This window comes from Dipodomys spectabilis, unplaced genomic scaffold (genome assembly GCF_019054845.1).
Source record: "Dipodomys spectabilis isolate Male_0828 unplaced genomic scaffold, ASM1905484v1 ptg000207l, whole genome shotgun sequence".
NCBI classification, from domain to species: Eukaryota; Metazoa; Chordata; class Mammalia; order Rodentia; family Heteromyidae; genus Dipodomys; species Dipodomys spectabilis.
The window spans coordinates 11,285,183-11,297,551 of record NW_024870884.1 but is presented as its reverse complement, the minus strand read 5'-3'; the positions used below and the strand labels follow the sequence as shown (position 1 = coordinate 11,297,551).

Genomic DNA, 12,369 nt, shown 5'->3' with positions numbered 1-12,369 from the left:
CCCAGGAGCCTGCAGTCTGGTCCGATGTGTTATTCAACATAGTCGGGGCAGGGTGCTATGTTTGGGAGGACCCTTAGGGTGGTTGTTTGAAATCAGCCTGGTGAGAGGATATACACTATGAAAATTAAAAGTGTACAAATGCTACAAATGCAAGAGTAGATTGTTGGACACATGCTGGCATACCATAGACTAGACCTACCCCACTTCCTTGCCCCTTCCTCAGCTCCCTGGCATTGCAGACATCCTTTCCATTAGCCTGTATCCTCATCTCCAGCATGCCTCCCATTTAGCTTATTTCATAACTTCAGGGCAGGTCCCACCCAGTGGGTTATCCTGAATTTTGTTTCATTTTTCCAATTGGAAGGGGGTCTTACCAGGTAATGCCCAGAAAGGTTAACACAGTTGGTTTTAATTACATTAATTGCCCCTGATAGAGAAGGATTTAGAAAGGAGCCCTCAGTACCTGACCACAGCCTGTCACCTTCTGTTCATGCACTTGGAAGTTAGACAAGACAGGCAATTGAGCCACAATGACAGGGAAATTGTCATTATCCCTGAGGCCCTTTCCAGAGCATCTAAGTAAGAGCTTCCAGTGGTGGAGAGCAAGGCTGCAGTGGGAGGAGGAAGGGCTCCAAGGAGGCTGATAACTGCTAGGCATGGGCCTGGTAAATTGAGCTACTCATCAAGTTATCTCCAGAGCCACAAGAAGACAATGTTATTAAGAGAAATGTTGTGAGTAGACTCTGATTGCATGTCAGACCCAGAATAGAGAGGTGTGGCCGATGATTGTCTTCTATGTCTCTTAGCCTGACTTTGCTGTCCCAACTAGGGTAAGGAGGAAGGAATGGAAACTCGTCTTTTCTCCTTTGCTTTTCTCTCTCCCCTGGAAGCTCCTAAATTCAAGGATATAAAATGTTTTTGTACCTGGGTGCTGGTGGCTCATGCCTGTAATCCTAGCTACTCTGGAATCTGAAATCTGAGAATCGAGGTTTAAAGCCAGACTGAGCTGGAAAGTCCATGAGATTCTTTTTTTTCTTTTTTGGTTGGTCATGGGGCTTGAACTTTGGGCCTGGGCACTGTTCCTCAGCTCTTCAGCTCAAGGCAAGCACTCTGCCACTTGAGCCACAGTGCCACCTCCAGTTTTCTAGTAGTTTATAGCCTGGGCTGGCTTTAAACTGTGATCCTCAGATCTCAACCTCCTGAGTGGCTAGGATTACAGGCATGAGTCACCGGTGCCTGGCATGATTCTTATCTCCAATTAACCACCAAAAGAGCTGGAAGTAGCACTGTGGGTCAAGTGGTAAAATGCTAACCTTGAGTACAAAAGCTCAGGGACACCGCCCAGGCCCTGAGTTCAAGTCCCAGGGCCAGCACACAGACACACAAACGTGCATATGTTTTAGGCTCACTGTGGATTCTTAAAATGTTCCTGGTTTCTCATCCTCTGCACAGGGTTGCCTACCACATTCTGCACCTTAGTAACTATCCTGCTTGGATAGCATCTTGTGGTCTTCTCCATGTCACTGTGGCCCCACTGACAGACCAAGAGGCAGAAGGCTGTTTTAAAGATGAGAGATTAAGAGCCAAGTGTGGTGGTTCACAATTGTAATTACAGCACTTGGGAGGCTGACACAAAATTGAGAGTTTGAAGCAAGCTTGGGCTAAAGAGCAAGATCTAATCTTACAAGACAGAGATTGATGAATGCTCAGGCCCTGTCGGAGATAGTACTACCCTGAATGGTTGAGCCAAGTTGAGAGCCTCAGTCTGTGGCTGTAGTCTCTCCATCAGTGCACTTGGACACTCTGTTCCCGCTCAGCCCTCCATGGAGGCTCACACCTAGCTACTCAAGAGGCTAGGATCCCGAGGATTGACGTTCAAAACCAGCTCCATAAGACTCTTAGCTCCAATTAGCAAGCAAAAAGCTGCAGGTGGAGCTGTAGCTCAAATGGTAGGGGGTAAGGGCTGTTCTATTTCTGTTGGCTTCCTGCCTTGTTCCCACAGAGATGTTCAAGGCTTTGTGTAGTTGGGAGAGGTTTAGTGCCCACTTAGCTCCATCCAGCTGTGAGCATGGTCTAAGGAAAATGTGTGAGTGTGACCCAAATGCATACCTATCCCAGGCACCTCTCCCTCCTCACCAGCTTCCCATAGTTGGCCTGCTTTGTGTGTGTGTGTGTGTGTGTGTGTGTGTGTGTGTGTGTGTGTGTGTTTAGTATGTTGTTCTTCCTTTGTAAATGTTCTGCCACTTGAGCACACCCCCAGCTTTCAGCAAGATGTCCTTGATCTTAGCTGTCGCTAACCCTCTCTCTTCTCTGTTGGGTTGCTTGTGTGCATGGAGCTCACCAGTCCTTCACTTCCCTGGACTCACCTCCACCTGGGGTCCTTTGGGACCATGGAGTCATAGGGATGCATAACAGTTCTCCAGAGTGATCTTATTTACTTTTTCTGCTTCTCAGCTGGCATAAAGCAAGTTGACCAGTCAATAATGCTAATGGTTAACGCAATGAAGTCAAGCTGGCCTCAGGAAGTGATTTTTATGAATATCAAGAACTCTGCTACAGTTAATTACTCTAAGCCTCCCAGGGTATGGCTAGGTAGGAAGCCAGGGAGCTCCTGTCTGAGCTGGGAGGAGGGCCAGGTAGGCAGGTAGCTGTTTCATTTGTCCTGGCTTTCTTCCCTGCCAAGAGCTACTGAGTCTTTGACATTAGTTCTCACCTAGGACATGAGGGTTTGCAAAAAGAAGTCCCTTTTGTGTACTTGGGAATGTTGGGAGATTTAAGGGAAGTCACTCTGGCTTCAAAAAGGATTGTAGAATCTACCTCATATCCTTCATTCTACAGTTGTTGGCCAAAAATGAAGGAAATAACTCAGAGCTTGTTGGACTTAGCCTGTCATTATCAGAAACAGTAAGAAGTAAGTTGGAGACAAGCTGTCAGTCCAACAGCAGAAGCAGGAGTCTGAGTGGCTCATCCATACCAGAAAACTGTCACTGATTTGTAATCTGAAAGATGATTAAAATCCATCTGGAGGACAAGTATATTCCAGCATGGCGTCTAGGAGGCCATTTGCTAATACGTTAGCAGCCACTAATTCCAGGTGTTGAGATACGGGGATTTTATTTTTGCTCATCAATATTTTTCTTCCTTTCTCTAAATTGTCATAATTTTGGTTCACAGAGACTTGGCCCTGTTTGGCAAATGTGCATAGAATAGATTGGGCTGGAGATGGATTCTAACTCATTTTGGTATTGCTTTGTTCTCTTGTTTTTGCTTTTTTAAAACTGTACTAGGGTTTGAATTCAAGTCCTCATGCTTTCTAGGCAAGTACTCTACTACTTGAGCCATAACTCTAGCCGTTTTTGCTTGAGTTATTTTGGGGATAGGATCTCATGTTTCTGTCTGAGCTAGTTTTGACCATGATCCTCCTATATTTGTGCTTTACTGTATAGCTCAGGTGACAAGCACACACCACCACACATGCCTGGCAAATTTTGCCTTTTTGCCCATAGCCAGCCTTGAACTTCATTCTTCCCAATCTCTGACTCTCCAGTAACTGGAATTACAAATGTGATCCATCTCGCCAGCTAGGGATTCCAACTCATAAATGCAGCTGTGGTTATAGACTTGATAAGGTAGTGATGGTGAGCGGGGAAGGAGGTGGTTATGTACCCAGGTCAGGATGAGTTTAAGCCAGAAGGGACTTCTGGTCTAAGAATTACTCATTTATTCATTCACTCATTTATTCATCCAACAGCTACTGAGCCTGTTGGGCACTGGCCAGAGATCACACTTACAGGTGTGAACACACAGGTTACCAAGAAAGCTATGGCATGTGAGTTAAGAAAGTTTGGAGGAAAGCCAGGTGTCATTGGGTCATGCCTGTAATCCTAGCTACTTAGAAGGCTGAGATCTGAGGACTGTGATTTGAAGCCAGCTTAGACAGGAAAGTCAGAGAGACTTTAACTCCAATTAACTAGCAATAAGCTGGAAGTAGAGCTGTGGTTCAAGAGGTAGAGCACCAGTCTTAAGTGGTAAAAATGCTCAGGCTCTGAGTTCAAGCCTGTCAGTACCTGCACAGAAGTAAATAGAGGGGGACCAAGGTAAAGTATGCCCACCTATCCCGAGATCCCTGTCCCGTCGGTCCCAGTGCTCCGGCCGAGCTGGTCCGTCGCAGTATGCAACATGAGGTGGCTTCTCAGCTGAGATTTGAGGAACAGCAGGACTCTGGTGGTTGGGGATGAGGAGTGGCCCACAGTATGGAAGGAAAAATGGAGGCTCCTTTCCTCTTCAGGTGTGCCAAAGGCCAATAAGCTAGCTTCTGTTACCTGTGCTACTGGTGGGCTAACATGGCTAAGGCTTATTTGATACCTTTACCCTTGGTTTCTTTGTCCACAAAATGCAGGTGTTTTATATCCTCCACTGTTCAGCTTTCTCTCTCTCTGTGCTGGGAGGATAAATTAAATTCCTGAAGCGTTTATCTAGAAATTCCCAGCCAACCTCTTGGGCTTATCACTGGCTAGTTTATCTGCTCTGATTGGCCAATTCTTCCAGCTTTGACTCACTCTGGTGACCTACCTCTGATCTAGCTGCCTGGATGCCTTCTAACAGATAAATTGAGTGAAAAAGATCCAGCCCACTCTTGCTCTGCACCTGTGGAGACTGAGGACAGCCTTTCGCAGAGTGGTTCAGAGGTGTCGTAGACTTTGGAGAGGCTGAGAACCAGGCCTGGAGGTGCAGGGCTGGGCTAAAGCTGATATTTGTGTCATGTTCTGAAGACCCAGGACAATGGCATTCCAGGGAAATCCCTGGCTGCTGTGCAGGCTGTAGACCAACCTGGCTGAGGAACAGAGAAGCCGTGGAGTCTAGCATGGGAAGGGTCCTTAGCTTCCAATATAACCCTCTCTGGAGAAACTGAGGCATCACTAATAACCTTCAGTGGCAGGAGAGATAGATTAACAAAAGTTGTTCCTCCATCCCTGAAAAATGGATGTCTCTTTCTCTTTTTTTTTTTTTGCCAGTCCTGGGGCTTGAACTCAAGGCTTGGGCACTGTCCCTGAGCTTTTCTTCAAGGCTAGCGTTCTACCACTTGAGCCACAGTGCCACTTCTGGCTTATTCTGTTTATGTGGTACTGAGGAATTGAACCCAGGGTTTCATGCATGCCAGACAAGCACTCTACCACTAAGCCACATTCTCAGCCTGAAAAAAGGATGTCTTGACAACCCTTAAGAGACTGAAGGTCAGAGCAGGGAGACTGGGTTCTGGTCTTGGCCTTGGCCTTGACTCTCTGAGTGAGGGATGAAACACTTAGGCTTCGGGATCAGGACTGCCCAGCCTGTACCACTCACTGGCTTGGTGACAATGGTTTCCTTATGTACAAAATAGGTCATCATAAGGAACTCTGTAGAGCAAGGCCCAGAATCTTCCTCCTTTTCTGGATCCTTTAGGCAAGGCCTTGAGCCTTGGTTTACTTGTGTGTTCCATGGAAGTTGACGCCCATGAAATGATTTCATTGCTTAAAATGCAGTTGCAAAGGATGATGAAAGACAGAGTGGATCCCACACACACCTGGTCAGGGAAAGCATAGTCCAAGGAGAGAGAGAGAGAGAGAGAGAGAGAGAGAGAGAGAGAGAGAGTGTGTGTGTGTGTGTGTGTGTGTGTGTGTGTGTGTGCGCGCGCGCGCGCGCGCGCGCGCGTGCCAGTATTGGGGCTTGAACTCAGGCCTGAGCTTTTTCTCTCATGGCTGGCTCTCTACCACTTAAGCCACAGCTCCACTTTCAATTTTTTTTCTGGTTAATTGGAGTTAAGAATCTCATGTGCTTTACTATCCAGGCTGGTTTTGAATTACTATCCTCAACTCTCAGCCTCCTTCACAGCTAGGATTACAAGCAAGAGCAAGCCACTGACACCCAGCTTAGCAATAAGCCCTTCTCTCCTCTTTCATTAGTGGTAGGGAAAGTGGGAGCCACCTTGAAAGAAGAGAGCCTACAACTACCACAGGCAACCGGGAGAAGCCAGGCCAGGCTGCTGGCAAGTGTGTCATCCACATTTGCATCTGAAGGAGGTGGGTGGTGTTAATGAACGCTAATCACTCAGCTTTTTTCTCTGTTCCCTGGGGTAGGTCTACCCCACATAGCCCTGTGTTCTGAGTTCTGGGAACAGCCTGTCTCCTTCCTACCTTAGCCTTCCCAGTCTCTAGAACTAGCCCCTCCTCAGCACCTCTTCCAGGGCTTACTCCTGTCCTTCTCTTAACCCACTTGCCAGACATCTAGTGAAAACCACTGTCTTTCCTGTAGCCAGTGTTCTTCCTGTGAATTGGGAACCCATTCTAACACAAGCACTATCTTCCAACACTCCCCTTTCCCCCACCTCCCCCCCAAAAAAAGCTGAGGCTAGTAAGTTCATGCAGGGACAGGGAGACTAGAGGCTTAAGAAAGCTGGCTGGAGTTCAGAAAAGCAGTGGTTTACCATATGCACACACACATCCTTTGAAGGAGCAATTGATCCCACTCCTTATGTGTATCCAAAGACATTTTCACAGCAGCCCTTAAGGACAGATTAGGCCACCTAGCTATCCATTATTGGCAGAGCAGAGAGGTGAGTGCACCAGGGTCATGGCATGGAGCACATGGCAGCAATATTAGCCGGTGGGTGAGCTATACATGGGCTCTATGCATGGACTATACAATGTGCCTTAGTAGCACTCTTGTTAGTGGGCACTAAAGCCCTTTGCCATGAAAAGGACTCAGAATTCTTCCCAGATGTGGATGACTCTAGGACTGAGCAGGGAAGGCTTGTGATGAATCTCCAGAAATTAAGGAAGCATGTCTCAAAATGCTGGGAGTATGTCAGCAGCCCTGGGAAGGACTGGGCTACTGGGGGGTGGGGGTGGGGGGACAGGGGCAGGTAGAGCTTGGTAGTAGAGTACTTGCCTAGTGTGTTCAAGGCCCTGGGTGCCATCCAAGGAACCATTTCAAGGGGCTCCCACTGGCCAAATCCGGAATAACATGAGCACCAAATTAATCAAATACAATAAAGACCTACAAATCACTAGACCCATGGGGGTCCATGTTAGTAATAAACTGGTTCATAAGAACAGAGAGCAGGCTATGGTTTACTTAGACATGCTGAGAGCTGGCTGGTATTAGAAGATCATTAGTTTGTGAAGATCAAATGAGTGAGAACCCTCTGTGTCTGCTAAACCTAGGGGCAAGGGATGTGAAATGTTGGCTAGGCGACTGATGTTTGCATGCTTCTTGAAATATGTCCCCATGGATCTCTTGCTAATTGCAAAGGAAGGAAAAACCAATAGTAATTATGTAGTGGGGAAACAGAATGCCACACTGACCGGATGATCAAAATTAACATTCAAGATGGCTTTGTAATCAGTGTGGTGATTCATGCTTATAATCCTAGGTACTTGAGAAGGGGAGTTTGGGAGGATCACAATTCAAGGCTAGTCAAAAAATTTGAGAGTTCTCCCATCCAGTCAATGAAAAGTGAAGCGTGGTGTGCATCTGTCATCCTAGCTATGTGGGAAGTATCCATAGGAAGATTGTGGTCCAAGCCGATCTGGGCCATAAATTTGAGACCCTGTTTGAAAAATAATGATGCCAGGACCTGAAGTCTCATGCCTAGAATCCTAACTATTTAGGAGGCTGAGATCTGCCAGCTCAGACAAGAAAGTCCATGAGACTCTTATCTCCAATTAGCCACCAAGAAGCCAAACGTGGTAGAGCTCCAACCTTTAGCAAAAAAGCTGAGGGACCAGGCCCAGGCCCTGAATTCAAGCTCCAGGATTGGCACACGCTGTGTGCATACACACAATAATCATGATGATGATGATGATGATGATGATGATGATGATGATGATGATGATGATAGCAAAAAGGGCCAAAAGCATGGCTCAAAAAAGAATGAGAAGGGATGGACCTTTTGCCCCCTGGTGTGGTATCCTGAGAAAGACACATACTCCTGATCTCATCATAACACAAAAGGAAGGCTCTCTGTCACAGTGGTAGGAAGGGATGATGCCAGAAAGTAGTAGCGCTAGGGCTTCAGCCCCAGATCCAGATGATGTGCTCTGGCTCTTCACTTATAACAGCCTACTGGTATTAGGAGATCCACTGTTAACTGCATTTGCTGCAAAGTGGCTTTCTAGGTGATCTTTGAGGCATGCCCTGCTATCTTCATATCAATCCAGTGGATGATGATTTGAAACTAGATGTCCCATTTCTACACATTGGAGGTTGGAGAGCAGAGCTGGAGCTGGAGATAAATGGCTTTGCTTCTAGAGAACATTCCATTGCGGGTGATGATCTGCATTGATCTAACCTGGAAAGTCCCAGACCAGAGACTCTCGCAGAGCAATGACACAGGAGGGAGGGAGGCCCGTGAAGAGTCTTAATGAGGTCACATTTCTGCCCTAGGTGGGGCCAAGACAGTCACGTCTCCCTCTTTAGGAGCTCACAGGGGGCAGAAAGACAGGGCAAGATGGAGAATGGCGCCAAAGTCATTAAGAATTACACCTATGAGCAAATGCACCCTTTTCTCTCGCGGCAAGAATATTCTTCCCTTTATGAGCATAATGCACTTTGTGTTTTTATAGCTGTGCAATTCACTTGTCACTTATTTCATAGGTTAGAAGTACACAGTCAGTGTTGGGTTTTTTTTGTTTTTTTGTTTGTCAGTCATAGGGTTTGAAATCAGCCTGCACACTGTCCCTGAGCTCTTTTTGCTCAAGGCTAGTGATCTACCACTTTGAACCATAACTCCACTTCCAGTTTTTGAGTGGTTAATTGGAGATAAGAGTTCATGGAGACTTTTCTGCCCCGTCTGGCTTTGAGCCATGATCCTCAGATCTCAGCCTCCTGATTAGCTAGGATTAGAGGCGTGAGCCACTGGTGTCTGGCATGTCAGTGGGTTTTGACATAGGACATTATTGTTTAAAATTGTGACATTATACATAACAAATTTTGCCATTTTATGTATTGATTGAAACCGAGACTCACTATGTTACTGATGTTGACCTGGAACTCCCGGTGTAGCCCAAGCTGTCCTCAAACTCACCATTCTCCTGCCTCCGCTTCTCAAGTGCTGGGATTACAGGCATGCCTTACTATCCCTGGCTATTTTCACCATTTCACTACTCAGTAGCATTAGTGACACTTACAGTGTTGTACTCCCATGGACACCATCCATTTCTAAAAGGTTTCTGCACTTAGGCACTCTAACTATTAAGCAATAATGCCTCAGTGCCCTTTCCCCAAGTCCCTTATGACTCCAATTCTACCGTCTGTCTCCATGAACATCATTATTCTACATGCCTTAGAAAGGGAATAATACAGTATTTGTCCTTTGGTTCCTCCCCTCTCATTAACAGTGTTGTCTGGGTTCATCTATGTCAAAATATGTATCAGAATTTCATTCCTGCCTGGTCCTGGTGGTTCATGCCTATAATCCTAGCGTCTCAGGAGGCTGAGATCTGAGGATTGTGGTTCAAAGCTAACCCAGGCAGGAAAGCCTGTGAAACTCTTATCTCCAATTAACCACAAAAAAAAAAAAAAAAACCACAAGACCAAACAAAAAACAAACAGGAAACAGTGCTGTGGTTCAAAGTGGTAGAGTGCTAGCCTTAAGCAAAAAAATGCGCAAGGAAGTGCCCAGGCCCTCAGTTCAAGCCCTAAGACCAGAAAAAACTTAATTTCTTCTCACAGGTAAATAATATTCCATGTGTATACTGATGGACACTTGGCTGTTGTGAATTGTTCTGTTGTGAGCTTTCCTGTACCAACATTTAAGTACCTATCTTTCATTCTTCCCATTCTACTAGGGGTCCATGTGCTGCCTCCCATGGCAATCATATATACATATGTGTATATAGACACACACACATATGTATATATAGGTGTGTATATATGTGTATATATGTCAGTTTTAGGGCCTGAACTCTGGGCCTGGGCGCTGTCCCCCAGCTCTTCAGCTCAAGGCTGAATGCCACTTCTGGCTTTTTCTGCTTGTGTGGTGCTGAGGAATCAAACCAGGGCCTCATGCATGCAAGACAAGCACTCTACCGCTGAGCCACCTTCCCAGCCCCAGCAATCCTATATTTTAACTTTTTTTTTTTTTTGTCGGTCATGGGGCTTGAACTCTGGGCCTGGGCGCCGTCTATATTTTAACTTTTTGAAGCAACTTTTTTTGTTTTGTTTTGTTTTTTTAATCAGTCATGGTGCTTGGCCTCAGGGCCTGGAACCTGTCCCTGAGCTTCTTTTGCTCAAGGCTAGCACTCTACTTTGAGCCACTTCTGGCTTTTTCTGTGTAGGTGGTACTGAGGAATTGAACCCAGGGCTTTATGCAGTCTAGGCAAGCACTCTACCACTAAGCCACCTTCCCAGCCCACAACTGGTTCTTGTTCATAGAAGCTCTTACCTCCAAGTAGCTGCAGATATCCTGGAGGGCTCCTGATAGCCCCTACCACTGTACCTGTAGCTAGAGCTGAGCGCTTGTACCATGGCATGTGCATGCCCCATTGCCCTTCTTTGTGTGCCCACCCCTCTAACCTCTCCCTTCTGTTCCCACAGATGTGCCAGTGGAGAAGCTGGCCGCCATGCCTGCCCTGCGCACCATCAACCTCCGCTTCAACCCACTGAATGCCGAGGTGCGCGTGATCGCCCCACCCCTCATCAAATTTGACATGCTCCTGTCTCCAGAAGGCGCTCGGGCCCCTCCACCGTAGACCACCCGCCTCGTGCCCACCCAGCAAGGGACAGAGGCCACTGGCCTGGCACCCTGAGAGGAGGGAGACCCAGAGGCCCATAGGAGGGCAAACTTGGGGGAGTGGGGATGGGTGGGCTGACCAGCGCAGAGTGAGGGGCGCAGCCAGGCCAGGATAGCTAGCTTAGTGCTGTAGGCAGCCTGGGATGCCCAGAGGGAGGAGGCCAGGGCCCACCTGAGCCTAAGCTCTAGGCATTCATAGCTGCTGTGCAAACTTGGGTAGAATTCCTGCCCTCCCTGAGTCTTGTTACTTAGAGGAACAATGGTGATGGGGAGCCTTTGCCTGTTTTGAGACCCTGGGAGGATTTTCCTCCACATTCTCAGACACCCGCCCTGAGCCTGCAGATGAGCCCTGCTGAACTTCTGGGGGTGGAAGGGATCTCTTCGTGTTAGAGGTCTTATTCCTAGTGCTGAGAAGACACCTATTTATTGCTTCCTGAGAACTGAGCTGGATGAAGCTCTTCACAGTGCCCTGGTCTTGGCCATATCCAGGACTGGCAGGAACCAGAATCAGGATTCCTCTGGATGCTGTGGAGGGTGTGGCATGGCCCTACAGCTGGTCGAAAATAGTTATGAAGAAGCTTGGGAGCTGCAGGATGAGACACTGGGGAGCAAATCAAGGCTGCTCTGTAACTTCCTCATGATTAAGAAATCCATGGGGCTGGGCACCAGGCTGGCTCACACCTGTAATCCTAGCTCCTTGGGAGGCTGAGATCTGAGGATCATGGTTCAAAGCCAGCCCAGGCAGGAAAATCTGTGAGAACCTTATCTCCAATTAACCATCAAAAAACCAGAAGTGGTGCTATGGCTTAAAGTGGTAGAGTGATATCCTTGAGGAAAATAAAGGCTCAGGGATAGTGCCCAGGCCCTGAGTTCAAGCCCCATGATAGACAAAAAAAGAAGGAGGAGGAGGAGAAGAGGAAGAAGAGGAAGGCGGCAGCAGGGTAAAGAATTCTGGGTGCCTCACCCCTCCCTATGAATGACCAGGGTCTGCCTGGTCATCGCCCCCTGAGCCACAGCAGACTGGTCCAGAGACAACAAAGCTACCTATGTCTGTGGTTCTGGTCCGACCACCCTCACTTCAGCCTTCCTCCAACAGTGGCCTGGCTATTCGATCTAGCCCCTGGGAACAAAGGCACCACAGATCACCAGATAAGTGATGAGCCAGCTTGGAGGCCACCACCAAACCCCAATCATCTGACCATTTGGAGGCCCTCTACCCAGATTCTAGGGATGATTATTCAGCCTAGGACTGAGAGGTTTCCCATGGGACTCTCATTGCTAATGACAGCACAGTTCCAGGCAAGCAGGAATGGCTGGCCCTCCACCAGGAGAAGGCTGAGCTCTTGTTCTGGGTAAAACATAAAAACAAACAAAAACCAGCCTCTGCTTTAGAGAAGCCCTGGCCCCCTAGGACTCTGCCTCCCACACCTCCCCTGTGCAAGCAGTGGGTTCTGCTGCCGCAGACTCCCGCTGGCCTAGAGCTTTTGTCTAGTTCTGTGGAGGCTCCTGACACTCCAGGATGTGGGCAGAGCTAGGCTGCTTCCACCATTCAGAGCAGGAATCCCAATTCAGAATGTCCTCCACATCCCTTCCCTGGC

At 47.7% G+C, this 12,369-nt stretch overlaps 1 protein-coding gene across 3 annotated transcripts in view; it reads left to right on the top strand.

The window, feature by feature from the left end:
• Lrrc20 (leucine rich repeat containing 20) overlaps positions 1 to 11,433 on the top strand; it is a 71,484-nt gene extending 60,051 nt beyond the window's left edge. For all 3 annotated transcript variants that reach the window (XM_042696404.1, XM_042696406.1, XM_042696405.1), the window contains one exon: positions 10,576 to 11,433. In XM_042696404.1, the coding sequence (XP_042552338.1) occupies positions 10,576 to 10,730 (155 nt within the window). In that variant the 3' untranslated portion in view covers positions 10,731 to 11,433. The remainder of the gene's footprint in view (positions 1 to 10,575) is intronic.
• Positions 11,434 to 12,369: the final 936 nt, after the last annotated feature.